We start from the raw sequence: 23,576 nt of genomic DNA on the forward strand, positions 1-23,576 counted from the left end.
CACATGATTAAGAAGCCTTTCTAAAATCATGAAATACATGACATTTATGGATCCTGACTCCGAAGAAAACAATTTCCTTTCACAAGTTAGAAAACAGACTTTCTCACTTAAATTGACATTCACTTTTGTACGACAGTAGCACTTAAACAAGGTAATTTGGTGGTACTGAAATTCTGACACAGCCTCGTACTGAGCCATACACAAACTGACAAGCAGCCTATTCCTCAACTAGTGGGTCTTTCTCATTTGGATCTACCACTTTGCAAGACACCTGAAGCCCAACATTGTTTCAAAGTAGTCGTTCAAAACTGGCATGCAAAATCATAACTTCAGCGTAATTCTGAAGGAGAGTCTTAATTTCCTTTAGGTGTTTACATATCAGTCACAGTAGCCTTTTCGTATCAACTATCTGTCATGGAAGTGACCCAAAAAAGAAGAGGAGCAACTGTAATTACTAACATTTAAGTGGTTATTAATTACCTGTGGTATTTTCTCCAAAAGAGAACTGTCAGGTAAATCTAAGTTCAATAGTTATTCTTGAAGAGAGAGAAAAATAAAAGTATATTAACAGTAAAAAAAATTAAAAAAAAAATTTAAAAATCACACTATGCTGCATAAAGCAAATAAATTTGTCTGGATTTTTTTTTTTAACCTGACAGCTTCTTTTAAAAGAAATCGATTGAAGATAGTTACACAAAATATGATGCAGGTAGTTGATATGCTGACAAATGTCAACAGAAATCTTACAGCAACAACGGTCTTCTTATCACAGACCTTCTCCTACAAGTTGTTTCAGATGCATGATTCGTGGAAAATATAGCACAGGACCGCTTTTCAGTCTGTTTGGGCTATACAGCTACAAGAAATTATTATCTAATGTGCTCAGTTTGCATTTCCAGAAAAAGTGCTACCATATATGACACAGTGTTCAAAACCTATGTATGTTTGTAAATGGCTGACTGCAAGGAAACACTTCTAGGAGTCATACATCTGAAAACAAGCTACATTCAAAAAGCACTACCTCGATGACAGGAAGAATAAAAAAATAAATTCTTAATGGAAAAATATTAGCTTGAACTCCATCGTTCATCCCTTATACAATGTTTTTGGCTGCTTTTAGTAAGAACTCCAAAAATAATGAAAATATTTGGTTTGGCAACAAGTTATCCCTTCCCTTTTGGAATAGTACAAATCCAGCTGCGTAAATCTTTTCTCAGTGTCCCAGTTTAATACACTGGTGTGAGGACCAAGGGCATCTTGGAATAGCAAAGAAGTAATTTTGGGAGCCTGCAATTCAATTCAAACGGAGGGAATGCAAGTAGACTGGGCTTGAGGACCGTGTCCACACAAAGCTCTGAGCAGCTTAAAAACCACATGTGCAGGGATGGTTTACACATGGGTGTGATCTTCCACGATCACAACATGGCTTGTCAACATGAGTGGGGCGAAACTAGTTCAACACACAACACCAAACCCCAGACCTAATCCGGAAGATAGCTGGGCTAAAAAGCACTTCTATTAAAAGCCTTTCTAGTTCAGCCATAGTTTGGATTTTGTCATCCAGCAACAAATCTCTTCTGACAATGAACCAGCCGAGATCAACAAACTATAGTACTGAACTGGATTTACACTTTCTGTAGTGGAATTCAGATTCTCAAAAACATCTTATACAGCACTTCCTACGTTTCCACAACAGACAACAAAGCAGCAAAATGAAGTCAGCAGGCAGAGTAACTCAGCAGAGTTAAATGAACTGGAAATAAAGAGGTACAAATCAGCCTTTGGATGGTGTGAGGGGCAGGGCTGAAGCGGAAACCCCACCACTGCTCAAAAAACACTCAGAGAAAAATCAATAGCCCTTTATGAAATTGACCCTGCAATGACAGTACACTGCAGATGCAATTTTCAAATCCTTGCAAAATATAGCCTGAAGGAGGATTTAAGTGGGAAGATAAAAATCAGATATCAAAAAGACAGATAACCTGCACAACAGGTACGTTCATTAGCACAGGCAGATACATAATTTTAAAGGTGTTACTTCCCACCATCCTCCCTCCTGGGATGAGTCCCACCAGCTGAACAAGAGCACTTGCCCAGGCAAGGACGATTTACAGACAGGTCACCCTCGTCATCCCCGCTACCCCCTGCCTCCCCACGTGTTTGTTCCTTTGCTCTCTTGTACGTGACACTATCTGTTACAATATGGGTTATTTCTTGTAAAACACTCCCTATATAACTGGATGGATTAAGACTGTGGTTTTCATCAGGTTCTCTTCTGCTCAGTAGAAACATTGCAGAGGTTTCGAACAGCAGTTAGGGGCCATGCATTTCAGTCATGGTGTTTGTCTCTAAGCTTGAAGACACCAATGATGAAAGATTTAAGACTAGTCACCTATTGTAACCCTCTTCAACCAAATACATTATCAGATTTAGATAAAATATTCTCAAAGCTTTCATGTCCTTATAGAAAAAGAGCTTCCTGCAACATTTGAGTAGTTTTTTCAGGGAAAACTTTGCTTCCTCTCTGTGACTCAATACTAAGAGCTATGCTGTGCAACCCTACAATGCCCACCAACAGCAGATGCCCAAGAAAACTCAATCTACCATGTCAAAGATTGCAACATCTTACACAAACCAATTCATCATATGTAAGTGGTTTACTATCATATTCTGATTTCTTAATTCTTAACAGTGTATCCAAAACAATTTCCACTAAGCAGCCACAAATTTCAGAATCTTTTTAAATTCTAGATTATAAGCAGCATCATGTTTTCTCAGTTGTTTCCATCAATCTTATCAGCTCACCCATTGGCAAGCTGAAAGACATACATGCTAAGTGACTCACAATTACCTGGAAGCGGGGGGAGGGGAGGAGTGGGAGATAGAAACAAGCCTAAAATTCTACTCTGCTTCCAAAATTTTGTGGTTTTGGTTCAATTCTAACAGACATCATGAGACAAAGTCTTAGCCCTGCAATCCTGTTTTTAAATAAATGTTTATCTGGAAGCAAAGGAGTAGTCCCACTACGGTGTCTGAGGAACTTAGCTTCACATAACTATGGCCCCAACATGAAGACTATCTATGTCAGCAGAAGAGTAAGCTCTCTTCTTAGACTTAAGTAATCAGCTATTACAAATCTCTTGCCATGTTCTCATCTAAAGTGACATAGTTTTGAAACCTGAACCATCTCCACCTTGTACTTTGACACAAAAGTGCATAATTTGGAATCTGGATATATACTAGATTTTATCCTTCATACGACCTGCAACCAACGGACAAATTAATAAATCTAAGGAATCACTATGGCAAAGGCTCCCTAAACTTGCTACACTAACCTTTTAATGTCTTCCTCTGTGATACCATTGGGCTTAACTCCACACTGCTCCCCAGCCCAGTTCTCCAGAGATGACACCAGTCACATGGAGGACACATCAGTTCCATCCATCCCCTAGAGAGTTCAGCACATGGTCTCCCTGCTTCCCTTGCTGTGCAGCACACAATCCGAATGACCACTGCCCACAGCTCTGCAAAGTAAAAATACAAATAATCTAATATGCAGATACTCTCACACTGCAGAAATTACTCAGACTGCAAACCTGATGCTTCAGCAAAGACGACTCCAAGGACAAGACTGCTGCAGTCTCTTGCACAGGCACAACCACAATGGCTGCATTTTCTTCCTTAACTAAACCTATATTACTAGGTTTTATGAGGTGTACTAGATACTTCACACAGGGGTCAAGCAGGCTCCTTAGGACAGTCTGCAAAGACACTGCCAAAGCACAGCCTGCAAATGCTTCCACATACACATCTTGAAATGCATTAAAAAAACTGGAAAACTTGCTTATCTGATAGTTATGCCCGCTTTTTAACTTTTTGTTTCCTTTAGGATGGAATAACACTTCTGCCAATCAAACATTGCTCAAACGACACATCAGTTTATGGAAATTGCTGCTCCCTAAAATTACATTGTTAAAACATAAGGAAGGGGGTGAGGAAAGGGGGCACATCTGTGATCAAACACGTGTACTGAAAAAGGTGGTGTAACTATGTCCTTTATCTCCTACACATTTATTCAAAAGGACAAGTTTCTGGTTACTTTAAGTTCACAACCGCAAAATGGTGTCGCATGACCTAATCACAAAGCTGTGTGGTGAATATCACACACTTAATCAAATACATTACATATGGGACTGCTTTAACATAACATTATTTGAAAACATATGGCCTAAAATATAACCCACAGTACGTGGCATATAGTTCTACAGGCTTCTTGATAAGAACATATTTTATCAAAATAAAGATGAATAAGATCCCAAAAATATTCATCAAGTGACTTTCTTACAGGTAATAAAATCTTTTACAGGGTATGTCAAAAGTTCTCCCTTTGAGGCATAAAAATAAATGCAGACACTAGGATTTTATAAGAGTGAAGAAAATGTTTTCCACAATAGAATTATATCTAGAGCTTCTTCCAGGCTACTCCAAATCATTTTGTGCAAGCATTTAGTTAACTGAATCAAACATGTGAAAGCAAATAGCACAGTGAAGTAAATTAAAAATAAAAATGAGAGTACTTAAACCTAGCAGACCAATTTCCAACATATGGAAAGACTGAAAATTCTTCCATTAAATTAGTTAGTAAAACCAAAATCAGCAGCACAGGCTAACATGCACACAAAATTAAATGAGTTAACCATTAAAAAAATGTACCATGTAAATTATATACGGGAAAAATAGTAATGGTAAAATGTCATATATCGATGTTGCACAAAAATGCTTTTTTGCAAGAACAAGCCTTAGGTCCAGTTTTGTTTCCATCTTCAACAGATGTATGCATCACATTCATGAAAGCTACCAATTACATTGAACCCAGAAGAACTGCACATAAAAGGGAAAAAATAATTTACTGCCCTCAGAGATCCGAAGTTCAAAGCTTATAAAACCAAGGATCATAATGCAATGGGAATTAAGCACCTAGCTGCAAAAGAATCATAACAACATACTGAAAGAAGAAACTTCAGAAGCAACAATGCTCAAAGTTATTTAAAACAGTTGTCAGAAATAAAGAAATATTATTTGGGTTTGCGAGACACCAGCCGGAAGACCAAACGTTTGGTCTTCCCATACAAAAGCATCACATCAGGGAGGAACAAACTAACCAAACAAAAACTACACTTAACAGATGACCTTTGGACTAGGTCAAACAAATCATGGACATGGAATGGAGGTGTGGGCACCAAGATATGAAGAACTGAGCTAAAAACCTGCAAACAAAGTTGTGTAAAAAAAGCAGACTAAAAAATAACTTGAAGAAAGTGGAAATGACTGGAAATAAAGAGCTAGAACCAGTGCATGCATGCAGCTTCCAAATTACAAAGACGATGAGGAATATGCAAAATGGCACAAAACATGGCTTGGGATACTGGCATGAATTTATAAAAAAGAACTACTAAATATCATGTCAAATCCTCCTGTCAGTGAGACATAATCATTGAAATAATCTTCGAAAGGAAGCCAAATTGTTTAGAACATATATAAAACCTCACTGGCCAACACAACGTTAAAATGTACAAGTCTACAACCTTGCTTTAGCAAGCAGATGGACTAGATAACCTAAATAATTTTTTCATCCCTAACTCCTATGATGATGTTCAGAAGATCTGACAGGCTCATGCACAATACCCTGCAGTCCTACAAATATGTGAGCAAGTACAGTAAAAAGACATTGACATCAATTATGAAGACCAGCACAAAAATATATATACTCCACAACCTCTTTGTAAGGCTACATTTGTTTTGTTTTGTTTTTTAAAGGCACCTCATCCTCTAGCTATTGCCAGCTTTTTAAAAAAATCACTTTTCAGTTTGAGCAAGAGCTCACTAGTGAGAAGGAAACATCTTTCAATTCACATTTGAACGGCCACTTCTTACATTCCAATTGTAATCAGAATGACAGTCTTTAAAAACAAGCATGCTGGCCTATTAGCTTTATGTACAGCAATTTAAACAACTGTAACTACATATTGTATTGTGTAAGCAAAAGCACAACATTCATTTCATACTCACACCATTACCCTTTGTATACACAAACTCAAGAGAACTCTTAATACTAAAACATTAAAATGCACCCATGAAGTCTTCCCTTACTAGACACATTTAATACATGTTTACAATATATATACACATATATAATATACATAACTTTTAGAATTTTTCAAATAAATCTTTGTAATTTCCTCTTCAAAAAGCAATAAAATGACACTGAAAGAATGAGTCAAGTACACAGAACTCTCACAAAGTTGAATGCTCAGTTTTGCAGCCAAGCTTCCCCCGTTCCGTCATAAACAAAACACTTTATAAAAACTAAATAATCTGAATTACTATTGTAGTCATCTGTTTCATGGTAAAAGTTCTAATCTTATCTATGGAAATATATTGCATATCAATATCATGAAGTGACATATCTGAATATTCTGAGCAATTAAAGTATTCCAGGATATTTTAGCAGTAAATATAATGTGTTTCAGGCTCAAACAGCACAGATCAACCTTTTATTCTAAATAATATAGTTGATTTAAACTCTGAGATCAGCTTCAAATGTGGTCCCATCCCCAAACATCACTCTAAAAACAACACAGTCAAACCCTTTCCTGATATCTTTCAATGATTCCTTTTCAAAAAGTGTCAGTTTAAATAAAGGTAAAGATTTATTTATCGTTTTCCAGTCTTAACCTCAGTCTGGCATGTGGAAGAGCTGCACTGGGTTCTTTACTACTCACATCAGCATCAGAAATCATCTCCTGCAGAAATTCTGCCTTCCATTCCCATTAGAGGAAAACACCAGCTTCAGGCTTATGAGTAGTAATAACTCTGATGATGACACATAATAGAAAAGAATCCACTCCCCTTCCCTTAAGAAGGGATAAAAAGACTAAAAGATCAGATTAAAAGTTATTTGTCATTCAAATCAACAGAGAAGCCCTGAATAGATAAACAAAGCACATCTGTCGAGTAATTACAAGAAGCACTCATTCTTCAGGTAACCTAATCAATGGCACAATACACCCAGTAAAGTGGACAAGTTTCAAGTTCCACAAATGGTGAAGCTGGGAAATACCTCTAGAAGTAGCAGAATGTCTCAAACTGATGGAACTTCGTATAGTCACCACATACTGCACTAGTAGGACTCATACAAAGCATCGGGTATAGGTTTAATTGTCAAAAGAAGCATGTCACTTTTATCTTTAATGCCCAGAATGATACCCTTTTTAGCAGGAATAGAAAAAGGAGGTGAATATTTGATAGTTAAATTGTAGGAGAGCTTATTTGGAAATCTTTCTGATATTTTCCGGTGCCAGATCTCCAAGAATAAACAGCATTATAAATCTGAATAAGTTAAATCTGCTACTACAGTATATACAGACTGCTTCAGCCTGTCGTTAATCGGGACTAGACTAAAGGCTCAGCTTCTAGCCACACGCTAATACAGTTTTAAAAAAAATTATATCATTTTTTTTTTTGCAAACTAAATATTTGCTGTATAACACAGAAGATGTAACAAAAAACTTTACTGCATTTTAATTTATGTTAGTAATTTGCTTTCCTTTAGTTGCATTTATCTTAGGCTAGCAGCCAGGTGGCTGAGATTAACTATCCGCTACTGCTCTCTGAACAAGATCTACGTTATTATTACCAAAGGGATGACAAAGTGCCTCCCACATGACACAGTAATGAGCATATGAACTGTCACTTTTTCCAGGTGATTTAAGTACATTAAGATTCCTCAACAAGAAGCATCCTAGAAGTTTCCCTCTTGTCCTACTCCCTGATGCAATTAGACCCCTTCTTTCCAGTACTCCATTTTATTAACAGAGAATACATAGACCTAGTTTCACCCAAGGCCTGCCTGGACGAAAATTCACACCCTCTGAAATAAAAGCATTTCTTTTGTTTTTTAACTACCAGAAACTGAGAGTTTCCAAGCTCTCAGCACCAGCTGAGCTCACAGAAATCAGAACAAATGTCAATTTAGAAAACAGCACCCTGCAAAACTAAACACTTACAAACATTCTCTGAATTACATGGCAGGATAAGAAGACACATGCCCTCCTCTTCTCTTTTGTGCAGCTGGTTAAATATATACAAAGCTAGAGTTGAAAGGGAAGCACTCTGTCATACGAACACTTTAGCCAGGGCATCTGCTCCTGCACTGGCAATATAACATTTGGAGGGGTGGAATGCCACATCATGAATGGACTCATCAAATTTTTTGCGGTGAGCAGTAAATTCTTGGATGCAGGTCTTGCTTTCAAGATTCCACAAGCGAATCGAACAGTCATGACCTAAAGAAAGGGGAAACAGTTGTCTTTATAATTCTGCTGTCTGCCACCATTATGAGAAAAAGAAAATGAAATTTGAATGTACTTACTGCCAGACATCAAATACAAGCCATTAGGATCAACAGCTAAACTTGTAACTGCATCTAAGTGAGCTACCATGGAGTGGATCAGTTTTCCTTTGAAAAAAAAGATTTATTTAGGTTATTTTCTGCAATTCGTTATCTGTGTTCACTGATTAAGCCCTACCACAGCTCACATTATAAATACATCTTGTCCTGTGACTGAATTACACAAAGGAATTATGAAAATTATGGAAGAAGTCATTCTTTTAATATTTACAGTTTCAGAAGAGCCACAGTGCCAATATCACCAACTTTGCTAGACCTTTGTTTTATACCTGCAAAACCACCGCGAAGCTGCAGTCACTGTGTATGTTAAATATCTGCTCCTTACGTCAATTGCAAGCAAGTTCAGGAGTAAGATCTTGACTGGGAAGGATAACAGGGGCTGAGTATACTAATAAGCAACGAATATAAACTACATAAGAATATGGGATAATTTAGCTAACTCAGAATTAGTGTTCTATTACAGCTTATTATAATTACACTAATGATTTCATTTTAAAAATAAGAAAACATGGGTCAAATGTACTTTTTTTTTGGTTGCGGAAGATAATAAAACAAAAAAAAAGAGCTTCTGTTTCCTCTACTGTTCATTACAGAACCATATCATCAAACAAATGAGCTACTTTCGGCTTTTTTTCTCATCTTCCTTTGGGTCCTTTCACCTCTTCTTATTTAACATACATTTGGGAGTAGTAAACTTAAAATCAACAAGAACACTGACAGATCTCAATTTAACTTTTCAGACAGTGCAACCTGGAAGCAGTCACCAACTGAAGATTATCAAGGCTCACAGTCAGAATACTGATTAATGTATACTACCATTCCTATCAAAAAGTCTTTTAAAACCCAAGAGATTTATAATAACACATCTTAGTGAGCCTCTCAATACCAATCAGAAACAAGTATTATAAGCTCTCTAGATATTTCTGCAGAAGGGAGAGATTTGGAGAAACACAATGGCTCAAATTGAGAATGATGCCCACAAGGGGACTTCTACTTCCAAGCTGTCAGGCAGAGGTCTTACAAGCACTAATGGAGCTTCCTGCCCTCAGATCAAAATAACATAGACAACACCAACAGAAGCAGCATGAACATAAGCATATAAACATTTTGAAAAAGCTTCCTTTTATGTTAAATATTTATAATCCGCATGCATAAGGCTTTTTAAAACAATGGACAGAGAATGATGCAGGTTCCTTATCACTTTGCCAATAAAGTTGTAAGTGGGCTGGCAAACTTTGACGACGAGAGATTTCTGTGTCAGAGAATATCCAGTTCTTGACAACACTCATCATTGATGTGAATAATATTAATCATAATGAAATTCTGCTTATGTATTATGTTATACAACTGCTGCGACCAGGACCTGCTGAAAAGATGCATACCTGTATTGTTGTCATAGAATTTGATGTGTCTGTCTTCATGAGCTGTGATACTAATTGGAAGAGTTGGATGGCTGATGACTCTGTTTATCTGACAGGAGGAGGTGACTGCTAAGAAAAAACCCACACGTGAATACATGGAAAATGCTAACTGCTTTGAAAGATTGCTACTAAGAAATAAATACATATTCAATCTTGTTTGCAAAAGAATTCCTACCTTTATTAATGAAAACTCCCAGCTAGCAGCTTATGTAATGTGGTTTACTCTAAAATACTTTCCAAATTACACACACACAGAAGCATACGTAAGCTATATGTACGAGTGTAAATACAAACATATATGGTTCAACTTTTGGCCATGGTTTTAGACGGCTGCATCAGGCAAGAATGTGAAGCCAAAAACTGAGGGAAAATACCTTTTTTTCCACTTCCCTACCTCCACATTACTTCTCCCGTCAAGCCAAACTTTCTTCATAACATATAGACAGTACAGGAAAATTAGTACTGCAGGCAGTTATGTTTCCAAGCAAACAAGATCCTATGCCCTCACAGAGCAAAACTCACCTACTATTATTTGATGGATTAAATTTCTTCTTGAAGAAAGGATGGTAGACTATTCATAGGACAGTCATTTTCCTAGCCTTCAAGAATATTGAAATATCATATGCCTATATATATGTATATATATGTACACACACATACCCATACACACACAAACACACACACAAAAGAAGAATAGGAGTTTTTTAATTAGAAATCTAGGCATTGCTGTGATGCACAGACTAGTGCATGTGTGATCTTAAAAGGGATAGATTAACACAAAAACACAAATAGCCATGTCACAGAGCATCAAAATACAGTTATCTTGCTTCATGTGGGAGCTGACTGGTTTTGTTAAGCTGATGCCAAAGAACACTCACGTCATCTAATCAAAATTCTTACTTAAATAAGCAAAATACACTACTATAGGATCACCTGCTACTAAGGTGGTAAAGACTTCACTTTACATCTTTCTATAAAAATTTCAACTCTCAAATAGTGTCAGCATTCACAGGACACTTGCAAATTACGGAATGGTAAATTAAGGAAAAAGCACATTCATATTAATAAACCCCCCCTAAATTACTAAAAGTACATGAGACTGTACTTCAGTCAGCTATTCTTCATTTTAAAACGCCAAGCAGAGCAAGGCTTATAGCAAACAGCAGTGTCCCTAAATGGTGGTGGCAGGGCATTTCAGGTGACTCATTTTTCTCTTGCCTAGTTCTTGTAGAGATAATTTTTTATATACATAAATATCTTTTTTTTTAAATACATACAAGATTTATAACACTATTACATAACTAAAAATACTAAACAGGGACTGCTGCTTGCTATACCATGGTCTCATTTCCTTAAAGGAATATTACTGTATTACAGTAAGGAGGAGGTGGTGAAAAAAATAGAAGGAAAAACAAACAAAAATCCCTCACTAAAATAAAAACTAAAATAAGAAGAAAGGTAACTTCTACTGAATAGACATAACTGACTTAGCAGTGCCTTCTCAGACAGGAACAAAGATGTGAGTTAAAAAAATCAATCCTGCATAGTAAGGAATAATATAAAGAAGGGAGATGGCACTTCCCATTCCCTCTTATAAAATGACAGTCCATTTAGCTGTTTTAAAGCAAATCCAACAAGAATGGCTTATCCCCTTTTAAAAATATAATTAAATGGTAGAATTCAGTGACATAAAACTTCTAGGGGAAAAAATTTTCGAAACTTTCAAAGGCAGAATGTTTACATTGTTTTCAGGTCACAATTTTGGCCTGAATACAAAACCTAATGCTTCAGCTCATTCTGGTCTCTTTCCTAATGCCAGGGCAAAATAATTCACTGATAGCAGGCTCCTTAGTTTCCTCTAAAACTTCTGATACTGGCCGCTGCCACAATCCAAAGCATTATATGGGACCTTGTGAATACTCTTTCACTGGAGCTTTGTTTTTTTCCTACAGTGAAAATTTCAAATAAAGCCCAACTACAAATGAGTCAAGAGTGCATATAAAACTTAGAAAAGGGATACCTCTGAGGAAAAATAAAAAGTATCCACACATATGCCCTCCCAAATTTTTCATAAATTCACCTTTAGATTTTCCTGCTATTACCTCTATCTTGCAATTTTGGACTGCTGAGAGAATGAAAATCTTGAAGCTCCAAAGATCACTGGGCTTTAATAAAGAAACCTGTGCTGTTCCTTGAAAAGGAATCCATATAGTCTGCGCTTGTTTCTACTACTGTCTTCCAAAAGTATATGCACTCTTTTGCTACTGAAATAGCCACAAGGTCTGTTGTAGTAGTAATAACTTACCATTACATCTCAAACACAGGCTGTAACATAATTCACGTTATAATTTAGCATGACACTGCCTAATTGTTTGGAAACACTGAAAAGACCATCAACAGTGGCGATCTTAAACAAGTTTTTTTGGGTTTTTTTTTTTGTTTTGTTTTTCTGATACATACTAGTGTCTGCACTGGACTCCAGGATAAGAACTCGTTGTCGTGTCTCCATGTTAAAAATGCTAGTGTGTCCACTGTTAAATGATGCTACCATGAGGCTTGGGTCACTGCTCACAAGATCTACTGATGAAGGGATTCCCATTTCTAGAAAGCAACACAGTGAAAATTTTTGTAAGATTTAGTTTGTGCAAAGAAAACAAAACAAACAAACAAACAAACCCAACAACAAAATTTAAAAAAATTCCAACCAGTAAGCACTTTAATATCAAAAGAGCCATGATTACGAAATGTTACATTTAAAAATCTACATTATGCCAATCTAAACAGATTTCCCTGTATGATCACTAATTGAATCCTATTTTTCTGATATGTGTATTAACAACATTCTTTACCAGGATGCTGTATCTGGAACTGTGTCTGGACAGAAATCTGCTTTGAATTCAAGAAAGTAAGAACTCCCTGCCCCCTTTTCCTTCCTTTAATGGTAAGAGCAATTCTTAAACAAACTTCCATTGCATCAAGTAAAAGGACATGAAATTGAAGTGGTAAAATAATTTATACGATAGATGATTCATGTTGCTATTAATCTGGGCAAATTCAGAGCTTAAAAAACCCCAAAGCTTCCTAGGTGCAAATGTATATGCTGGCACTGTCAGCATGGGAAGTTACATCAATACATATTCGTATTACCAAACCTTCATCCTCCTGCCTATTATGGTATACATCTGATACCTTTACACAGTAGCTATCTGAACACTACAGGACAGGTGGCAACATCAGCAGACCTTGGGTACAAGAAATATCCCTTCAAATTTTTGTCCTCAAATGTCCTTTCACCATTCAACTATGCGAAAGAACACCACCGGTTGGAACAGAACCAGGAGGGGAAGGAAAAGGTAGACAGTGAGACACCAAGTGTCCATGGATCCAACCAACACAGTAGTATCATCACCTCTCTCTAAACCCAAGATTCATAGGAGAAGCATCTTTCTTGGACACACAACCTCAGGAATGTTGCTCGGGAATGGTGGTACTTATCTACTGGTACTCCAAAAAAGCCAAAAAGGAGTGGTGTGAGTAGACAATCTGTATTATTTCTGAAGTGACTTTCTACCACTGCCCTGCCTGCTTATCTGCAGCCTACAATGGTTCATCTAATGGACTTAAATGATGACTGCTAGATATTGTAGAGAGTTTGCTCAAAGTTCTTAATAAGCCATAGGAAAACTCTTTGAATTTCACAACTGGGTTTCAATCCAGTTTGGAATATTAAAAATCCAAAGATTGTCTCTGTGAGGCAAGACTGCTCACCTCTCCCACTTAATTTAATAATTAAAAACAAAACAAACAAAGAAGCCCAACCCAACAAACAAAAAAGCCACCACACTGTACCAGGAAGTTTTCAAAGTAGCCAGGTAGGCAGGCTGGCAGCAAACCAGGTATGTTTTTACACAGAACCCTGCAGACCTTTGGAAACACAGTTCTGCAAGAACTAAAGTACATGAAACATTTCTGTTTTGCTCAGTCTATTTAACTAATGAGTAATGGCAGATATGACCAGCTTTACACCACACATCCACAAGTTTGTTCAGTTATGTTCAAGTTTATGTTGCCTCAAAGTTGCTCTGAAGAGCCAAGGAACTGTCTCAGTTTGTGGGTTGCCTTTACGACCATCAGCTCTAGGAGAGCTAGGCAATCTCAATGGGCTTATTCTAGAGCACTTACTCAAACAGCACCTTCAAGAAATTATGCTCTAAACAGTAGGACTTTGATTCATTCGTGACATTTCAGTAACTAAATCCAAATGAGAATTTTTTCAACTAGCAGTGTAGGATGACTAGGTTATTGCCATTTAGTTAATACAAACTCAGGAATTCAACTGGAACCTCTGTATTAGAGGCACAAGGAACGTAATCTGGAAAGTACAATGACACCAGCCTGAGACAAAGCACTGGTTACTCCAGAACTCTACTGGGCCAAAAAAAAAAAGGGCTTTTTACTCTGGACAAACCAAAAGCAACAGCCTAATGGAAACTCAGTTTGAATCTGAACTATGGAGTTGATATATTACACTCCATGGTTCTAGTAACATCAGCAGATAATCCACGGCAGTTGGCTTTTAGATGTATGTGGCCATCCTCCCTGCATGTAGATATCTATTCAGCTGGTGTCAAAGGAGAAAAGACCCAAAATTTATTCTTACCAAAACCATTCATTAACAGACAAAATCCAGCAAAGCAAACAAGAAGGATTTCTATTCAGCAGCCAAAAGGATGGCAGCCTGAACAGTGATGCTGATGAACTTTAAGGTAGCGCAATTTTCTGTACCTTGATTATCATTAAATATACTGAGAGCTGGAGCAATTTCTGTAGCTTTCCATAGACGTATAGTGCCGTCTGCTGAACAGGACAGCAAACGCTGGTGAACTCCACTATAAACTAGACCCCACACTGCATCTGTATGGCCTACAAAAGCACCTCTTAAAACAGAAGGATCTGTGAACAAAACACAACAAAACACATTTTAGAACAAAATTTGAATTAAGTCAATACTTGTATGTTGGTCTGTGTTTATGGACCAACATTAAGAAGCTAGTCCATTAAAAAAAAAAAAAGACCAATCAGGTCATATCATTATAGAAGTCTCAATTCTTGTCTGAAGATGCTTGAATTTCATCAGCATATGTGGCATTCAGTTCTCCACTTTACAACTAAAGGAACAAAGCAATGTTTCTGCAGAAGGGACAGTATGAAAATTGGTGAAACACACTTTGATTTTAAAATTCACTTTCAAACAACCATTAATGGCACCTCAGTCTCCTTTTTTCCGAAATCCAGATTTGACGTCAACCACATCTGAATCTGTGAGAAGTGAAAAATGTTTTAAAACACAGCCACAAGGCTGACATCCAGTCAGGTCTGGTAATCTTACTGAACTGAGTGTTTTTAGCCATTTGCAGACGCTAACAGCTTTGGTCTCAGACTATGCTCAGACTATCTTCTTATCTCAACTGCACAGAGATTGTCAAAGAAAAGAACATTAAATACATTTGCTGTAGTTGCCAAGTATCAGGTGTAGTCCTGTACTTTCTCAACCCAGCTATTTCTCAAAATTGTGATGAGATCAAGGCCTTTTTTTTACGAAAATGACATTTTTTCTTCTTGTCAACTAGCATCAGTATTAAAACAAAAAATTATTTAAAGTAATTGGAGCCAACATTCCATTTTCTCTTTTAAGTTTTAAGGAAGTATCTACAAATTATACTATTTTAGCCACATAACATTAATGTCACTTGACATATAATTTCAGTGGTGTGTGAGAGCAACGTACCGTAAGAGTCATAGGGGTCGATGTTTGGGTTGGTTATATTCCAGCCATGGATGAGGCCATCCGTTCCCCCACTGTAACACTGTTCACCATTGCTGCTCATCACCACACACAGCACTGGGCCACTGGAAGAACCACCCCCCCGAAGAAACATTGATTATTATTAAACATTTTCATTATGTGAAAAATGATGTCAACAGAACCTTCAAATTTCCCTGTTAGATACAATTCAATTGCTGCACAGACTGCAACAAAAATTTTGCGTAGTCAGATCATATTGTACAACACTTCCCACAAAAAAGCCTCCACAATATTTGGTAACGTAACTAAAATCAGGAAAATTTAATCATTATGCACATGAAATAAGAAAAGTGTCACACTTTTAAACTATAGGCTTCGTTATTTTGCATAAACAGCTTTTTTCCCTTTTTGAAAGATCTAAGGCTCTTCTGTGAAATCAACTCAGTCCATTTAAATTAACTGCAAACAGCTTCATTGTACAGATGCACATATCTGACAAAAAGGTAAGAGCTGCAGTGATGACCAGAACACCTGATCAAATTTAAACTGTAAAATTTGTAGGTTTTTCTTTTCAAAACTGACGTACCTAGCTCCAGACATAAATAATTAAGCAGAAAGGAGATGAATATAAGCAGATATTTTAAATAACATGGGGACTTAGAGCATGACATGAAACCACCAGTTGACAAGATGGAAATTACTTTTTTTAAAAGTTCTGTGTCTGTTAAAAAGACACATATTTCTCAAAATATGACAATGTTTCTCAGGAAATACTCACTTATGTGCTCTGAAGGTATATATTGGCTCTACATCAAGAGAAGCACTCCTAAATGAAGTACAAGAAAATGTTAACATGCATATGATCTTACACAATGCTTTACAAAAATATGCCAGAATTGCTAAATTCTTAAAATCACTGCTGCCTCTTTTCAAGTGTTTCTCCCACAACTAGCTCTCCCAATATGATTTTTCATATGTCTAGAAATTCTTTACATTCTTTCAATATACAATAGGATTTGCTTGTTTGGTGGCATTTCTTTGTTTTGGTTTGGTTTTGTTTATTTGTTTTTGTTTAAAGACCTTCAACCTTCAAAGACCTTAGAGAGTCACCAAACTCTCACACACCAGTCAAACCAGTAGGTAGTAGGTAGATAGGGAAGGAGTAGGGGGCCATCATATGGAATATATCATTAAGTGTTTCAGTCCCTGCCACAGCAGAGGAGCTTACAACACCATGTTTTTACAGCAACAGTGCAGCATAGTTACAAACTACTTCAAGAACTGCTGCTCTGGACTTCACCAGCCTGGTGCTTGTCACAGGCAATGGGGAAGCCCACGTGCTTTGGCCAGTCCTCCTAAAGGTGTGATGCACTCCCTTACTGTATTTGCCCTGCTCAGAATTTGCTCTTGTTTCCACAGATCCCCAGCAACATGCAAGAGACAGTGAACAAAGGAACCTTGCAACATCTCAGTCAAAGTTTAAAGCTTTACACATGCATATGCATACATATGTATACATACATATGCACATATACATAAAAATGCATTTTTTTACATTTACATACACGTGCAAACACACTACCAGGCCACATCCAAATATTTTCACTAGTAAATTAATTTGCCATGTTATTGATATGGAGAATATTAAAAGGTGAATGGTTTTCCTTTCCACAAACAAAACACGTTCATAAACATGCATAGATTTCTTCTGCCACTCTTTAAAAATCTCCATCCTTCTCTAAGAGCTTGTTTTCCCACTCTCAGATTCAAGGAACAATTTCCATTAACTCAAAGGGCCATCCAGTGAATGGACATCTACAATTTTTTTCTTCATAAGTGAATTTTTTTAATACAAAGCGAAATAATAAAATCTTACTTTTTTGCTGGGGCTGTTTTTTGTAAATTCCACATTTTTAATGTATGGTCCTCTGAAGCTGTTATTAAGACTGGTTCAACCGGATGAAAAGCGAGACCTCTTATTCCATCAAAGTGACTTCTTAATGTGAATTTGGGGTTCCAAGTCTTTCTCAATGCATCCTTATTGTTTGCTATCTAATAAAAAAAAATGCCAAACTTTTAATTAATCTGGAAGGCACAAGGAAAGGAAGAAATCAGAAATTTAGTTTGGCATTTTCAGAGGATCGCAAATTACCTCACCCACTTTTCACAAGAACCTGCTCTTGAGCAACAGTCCATTTAACACTAAACAGACAATTCAAAAGGAGAACAAATGTAGATGTATTCCACAAAGGCAACAAGTAATGTCATCTCCAGAGTCATACATTCTGTGCAGGTCTTAAATACTCCACATGTCTGTTAAGTTACACATTCTAAAAGCTGAAAAGTATTTTTCTGACTGACAGTGCTGTGAACTCAGTTTGGTATTTGAAATTTGATCTATACCTACTGGCTCATTCATGAACATCAGGCCTGACTCAATCAAGCTGTGGTCCCTGAATATCCAAAGTATAACTGACATGGCATCTCTAAAAGTAAAGATCTAAGAGAAACAGAGAGGAGTCTAGCAGCACAGAAAGGAACACAACCTAACTCACTTAAGGCAACACAAGCCCTGTAATAATGCACGACAAATAAAGCTTGCCAGGAGAAGGAAAAAAGGCAAAAAGGACTCGGCTACACACTAAGAATACAACTGGCAAGCAATAAGCTATCGTATAAAGAGATGCAATTATTTCACAATAAATGCATTTTTAGCAGAAGCAAAAAGAAAGCTTAAAAACAAGGGACTTCAACATTGCTCCACTGAACAAATGTTGATGTAAAATGCTGAACAGACTCTTATTGACTGTCAGTCAACAGTCATAGTTAAATTTACCTTCCCATAACCGCTGCTAATGGTGGTTATGGAAAACCAGGAAAACAAACAATTGCAACTCAAATATTGATGATTTCGTATGTTGAAATCTACAGATATTCCCAAATAATTTAGTATCATTAACTGCAAAGAGACAATTGATTTGGACCACTTCAAGAATCTACATTTTATTCTGGAATGTGAGGCCTGGGGGAGGCAGGAGGTTTAGGAACAAAAATGGGTTTTTTAAAAAAGTTTCATTGCTTCTCGATTTAAAAACAAAAATATGCTTCAATTAACAGTTTTTATAGATTTTAAACAATGAGAAAGTAGCCCTGACAAACAGCAGGTTTAGTCTCATCATATTTCTTAATAATGATGTACTATCTTGCTTATGGAGACAAGCCAGTTTCTTTGTCAGTTCACTGAGCTGCGTTGGCTCAAGGAGGGAACAGCCAAATGCTCGAGCTGGTGCAAGGATGGGGCAGGACTGCAAAGTCAACAGCTCTGGCAGATTGGCTGGAGAATGGCCAAGAAAGTTTCAGAAAAAATGGTACAAGACATACAGGGTATTCACAGATATCTAGAAAGGAATTTGGTTGCCTTGATGCAGGCAGCAAATGCCGACTAGGTGATGGAGGGAACCACGCCTGCCAGACCAGCAGCACAGGTCCCATGTCACATCTGCGAAAGCCACAAAGAGACCTCAGACAGCCTAACAGTGCAGGCCAGTTCTGTCAGGAAAATGTTCTCCACTTGCTTCTCATACATTCAAAGATGTTCTTCCAAAGGAGCCCGAGATGATCAGCTTATAAATTGGGAAGCAGATGGAGGGCAGTCCCAGCCAGCGGACCAGCAGCAGAGGTGGGAACAGATGCCAGCGCCTACCTGGCTGTACTGTCACCCCTCTGCACCCACCCGCCTCTCCCAGCCTGCCGGGGCCACGGTCACTGCCTGGGTCACTGCCAGGGTCACTGCCAGCCCTCTCTTCTCTCTCCCCACTAAAACAGAACACTGAGGTAATCTGAGTCTTGAAAAGCAGTTGGTGGGCTGGAGGGAAGGGGAAGATGATGTTCAATTAATACCTGGTCTAGATTTGCCACTAATGGTAATATTTGTGTCTACACAGACAATTTGAAAACTCCAGAACCAGCAAGTAGGATTATGGACACTTTTCTTGTTCAAAGTTGCAGGAAATCAAGCAAGAGCTAACTGCAAAGTCCAAAACCTCCAGGTCAGTACACAATATTAAATGTAATGATTTTGTAGTTCAGATACTCTTATGTACAGTAATCAGGGTATTCTAATTTTATGAAGCTTCTTAATCTACCCAGGAGACTAGGGAAAAAAACAGAACCAACCAAAGTGAACAACTATTACAAAAATCATTTGTAAAGGAAAAGAAAACAACAACAACAACAAAGATAAACTTAAGAGAGTTTTGGCTAACAATCTGGGATATTTAATCTCATTAAATATTTTTAAAACTTACCCAAAAGGGAAAGTTTTCTGTTCAGGTAATAAATTCATAATCTCCATTATCATGTCAAAATCATTACTTAATTTACAGACAGCGAAAGCAATATGTCAAAAGCTTAAATCATAAAATGAGGTGGGCTAATGCTGCCATGTTGTAGAACAAGACAGTAAAAATGTCAGTGGGAAGAAAGAGATTTAAACCAGGAAAGTGTCTGCAATTCTTGAAAGCAAAAATATTTAACTACCAACTGACATTAATCTTCTAACTTCATTCTGCCTGATTCAAAATTGACACTTAAAAAAAAAAACAAAAAATGAAATTTCCACTAATTCTGCCTGATTCACATTTGGCTGTTGGAAGAATGTATGAAGCAGTCCAACATAAAACCAGATAATATTATTTGTAAGCTAAACTTCCGGTGAAATTTGAAATAGAAAAACTATCCTTTCATTTTGCTTCAATAAAGAGTACAGTGCCAAGAGCAAGGAGCTTTATAATTTTTTTTTTTTTTAAATTGTCAGCACTAGGAAAAGGTAAGAGCTGAGCTGAACAAGACTACGAATTCCTGATAAAAGTATTCCATAAAGCCATTTAACAGGGAACAAACGGAAGTTAATATTCTCAGCTACACAGAATAGGATAAGGGTGGATAAAGAAAATAACATTTCATAAATGAAAGCTGTTAGTTCAGGATATAGACACATGGACAAACACAATAGCTGTTATGGACACTTAAACAATGTAGTCACGCACTGAAACCATTAAGAACTTGTACACATGGTTTAGGTTTGTCATCTCCTCTGAATTTACAAATTCAGCAGCTAAATTTTAGGTGTAACTGTAAAATAAATTAGATTTGTACACCATCTTAACCCTCTTTGGAGACAAAATTAGGGAAGATAAGCAAAAAAATTAAGAGCTGAGCCCAAATTAGGAGATAATGCTGAAGTCTGAATGTTAGTAGAGACGCTCTATATCACTGCAATCCTGATGGTTAGCAACATATTATATGCTCAGAAACTTGCTTTAGTACTAGAGCACATCTCTGCAATGTCACACTCAAAATGTGTGTAACCTTTTATTAACTATATAATTTATTGCTTTACAAGTATATAAAAGTGATGTGCAGGTTATTTCTGAAGTCTCAGATTTGATTTGTGATAGCAAAATCCCAGATAGTGATTACTTAAGAGTCAGATTTACTGAAGGGTAGGATTCATCCCCAGTACGGAACACTAAAGAAACACCTCTGACACCCCTCAACCTTGACAGAGCTAGGCAATGCAATAGCAAGATTAATCTGCAGTTCACAGAGCATAAAGGAGCAGATGATTAAAGTAATACCTGAAGTATTTTAAGAAATCAGAAATGCAGACAAAAATTGTGTATGACTGCAAAGAGGCAATTTTAAGAAAGATTTTTCACAAAAAATTGACAGAAAAAGAAGCTGTAGGCTACATACATAGTCACAGAAGTGTTGGCTACAAGAGTCTCCTAAAAAGTCTCTGGTCCAGCTTCCCATTTGAAATGAGACAATTGCCCACACCAGGTAATATAAGCCACAGCTCTCTCACAGTGGAGTCTTAAATACGTCCCAGGAGAGGGATTCCACAGTTCCACTGGGGCACTTGCTTCAGTACCACCTCCTGCATAACACTTTTTCCCCTAAAGACCAAACTGAACCTCCCAAGCCATAATTTGCTACTGTTTCTGTTTTAACATGTAGCACTATGGAGACGCTGGGCTCTGTCATCCTTATAAGCACCTTTCCAATACCTACAGGCTGCTATTTGAGCTCCCCTTACCCTCCTAACAACTGAAAAAGACTAGTTCTCTTAACACCTCCTCTTCAGTTACATGCTACTGGACTCCCCCCAGTTTCTCTACAATGCTCTTGAAGGGGAGGGGCCCAAAACTGCAGACCTGCTCCATGCAGACGGGCCATTAACTGCCCTCAATCTGCTGGCCATGCTACTTGCAGTTTTGCTCAGCGTCACTGGGGTTACAAGTACCCAGCTGTATCCCTGTCACTAATTAAATTTACTTTCAACTTTCAACTATTTGAATGACATAGCAGGCAAATGAGAGAAGGAGAGGGTCTTGCAGAAAGCCTGAAGGCTGCTGTGGATGGGAAGAACAGATATGTCAAGTAAAAATTTGTGACATCCTTTGGCAGCATAATTTCAACAGGAAAAGGTTTTCTGCTGAGTCTGCACACATGTAACTTGCATCTGCCTTCAGCAAGTAGACAGCAGATCTTGAGTTACCACTAATAACCACTTACATCATAAGTCAGTGAATCTGCCTCATTGGCTACTGTAAGGCCTGCCAGTTCTCCAAGACCCAGTTCATTTTCAAGGGCTTCATCTGTTCCCATAATGAAAGATTTCCCTGAAGAAGGAGGGAATGTTAAAGCTTCCACTGCAAGAAAACAAAACAAAAAAATCCTGAAACATAGGTTTATATAATATTGATTAATAAAAGCATATTTTCCACTTCCAATATACTAAACATCTCTCAAGCAGCTGAGGGCACAAAGATATAACAAGATGCATTAAAAACCAGCCATTCTAAAGAGAATCACTGCACTTGCCAATAAACAATATCCTCTGAACAAAATACTTACATGTGAGTTGTGCATGACTCAAAAGACTAAGTGTAATTAGCCACAGGAAGGAAGAGTACACTACCATTCGCCCATATATAATACAAAAGTAACAAAGAAAAGCTCAGGCCCTTCTCCAACTCCACTATAAAATATGCTGATAGGCTCTGGAGAAGCGGAAAAATGTTGAGAAGACCTGATGGGAGTAGCTGGACTCTTCCTTCCTAACAGTGTATCCACATGCATCCAAAAGCACGTCTACAGTGAGGGTGTTTACAGGCACTCTGAGCTAGCAATACGACAGGAAGCCAACAATTCATTGCTGCTTGTGAAATCAGTTTAACTACCGGACAGGTTAGTCAGCACTGAATTCCAGGTTTTTACTAGCAGTTTCTAAACTGACTAGTTTACAGCTGCTGTAGCATGCTTATAGGAGATCCAGTCACTAACATAAACACATCCATAGGCAGAGTCACTAGAAAGAGGAGGGTCGAAGGCTAAGAGGAGTCCAGTTCACACACTCGTACCACATAAGGTTCTTCACCAAGTGGTACAACTAAAAAGTTGTGCCTTTACCATCTTCCCTGTACAATAGCTCCCCCACATCTATACATCACAAAAGGGGGAATGAACAGATGAAAATGTGTTATCTTCTGGACACAAGAGACTTCACTTAATTTTATACATCTTTTGTCTCAAATTATAAGGGTTTTTCAATAAATTATGTTTTTTTCCCCTGTTAGCTCCACTGTAAATACAAGCCTTAGCGAACACTGTTGCTACCAGGGAGAGAAAAGGAAACACCACCTTATTCACCATCTTATTTAGTCTGACAGCACCAACTCTAAGTTAAAACCAAGCAAACAATGATTTACAGTGATGAGCCTCGTGGTCAGGCTGCTTCTCTCTTGTCTCGAAGGCATCAGGTTCAGATGCTACTCAATTTCCCTCCAGTACACCCAGCACAAAGTAAGCTAAT

General features: G+C 37.5%; 1 protein-coding gene across 3 annotated transcripts in view; it reads right to left on the reverse strand.

The window, feature by feature from the left end:
• Positions 1-6,284: 6,284 nt before the first annotated feature.
• The window catches only part of STRN (striatin), a 65,046-nt gene continuing 47,754 nt past the window's right edge, over positions 6,285-23,576 (reverse strand). For 2 of the 3 annotated variants that reach the window (XM_080341208.1, XM_080341206.1), the window contains 9 exons: positions 22,277-22,413; positions 17,574-17,749; positions 16,476-16,523; positions 15,680-15,801; positions 14,677-14,844; positions 12,352-12,492; positions 9,853-9,960; positions 8,432-8,518; positions 6,285-8,345 (listed from right to left, as the gene is read on the reverse strand). In XM_080341208.1, the coding sequence (XP_080197334.1) occupies positions 8,176-8,345; positions 8,432-8,518; positions 9,853-9,960; positions 12,352-12,492; positions 14,677-14,844; positions 15,680-15,801; positions 16,476-16,523; positions 17,574-17,749; positions 22,277-22,413 (1,157 nt within the window). In that variant the 3' untranslated portion in view covers positions 6,285-8,175. The remainder of the gene's footprint in view (positions 8,346-8,431; positions 8,519-9,852; positions 9,961-12,351; positions 12,493-14,676; positions 14,845-15,679; positions 15,802-16,475; positions 16,524-17,573; positions 17,750-22,276; positions 22,414-23,576) is intronic. The other variant, XM_080341207.1, reaches the window with a different exon arrangement.

The sequence above is a fragment of the Nesoenas mayeri genome, assembly GCF_963082525.1.
Source record: "Nesoenas mayeri genome assembly, chromosome: 3".
NCBI lineage: Eukaryota > Metazoa > Chordata > Aves > Columbiformes > Columbidae > Nesoenas > Nesoenas mayeri.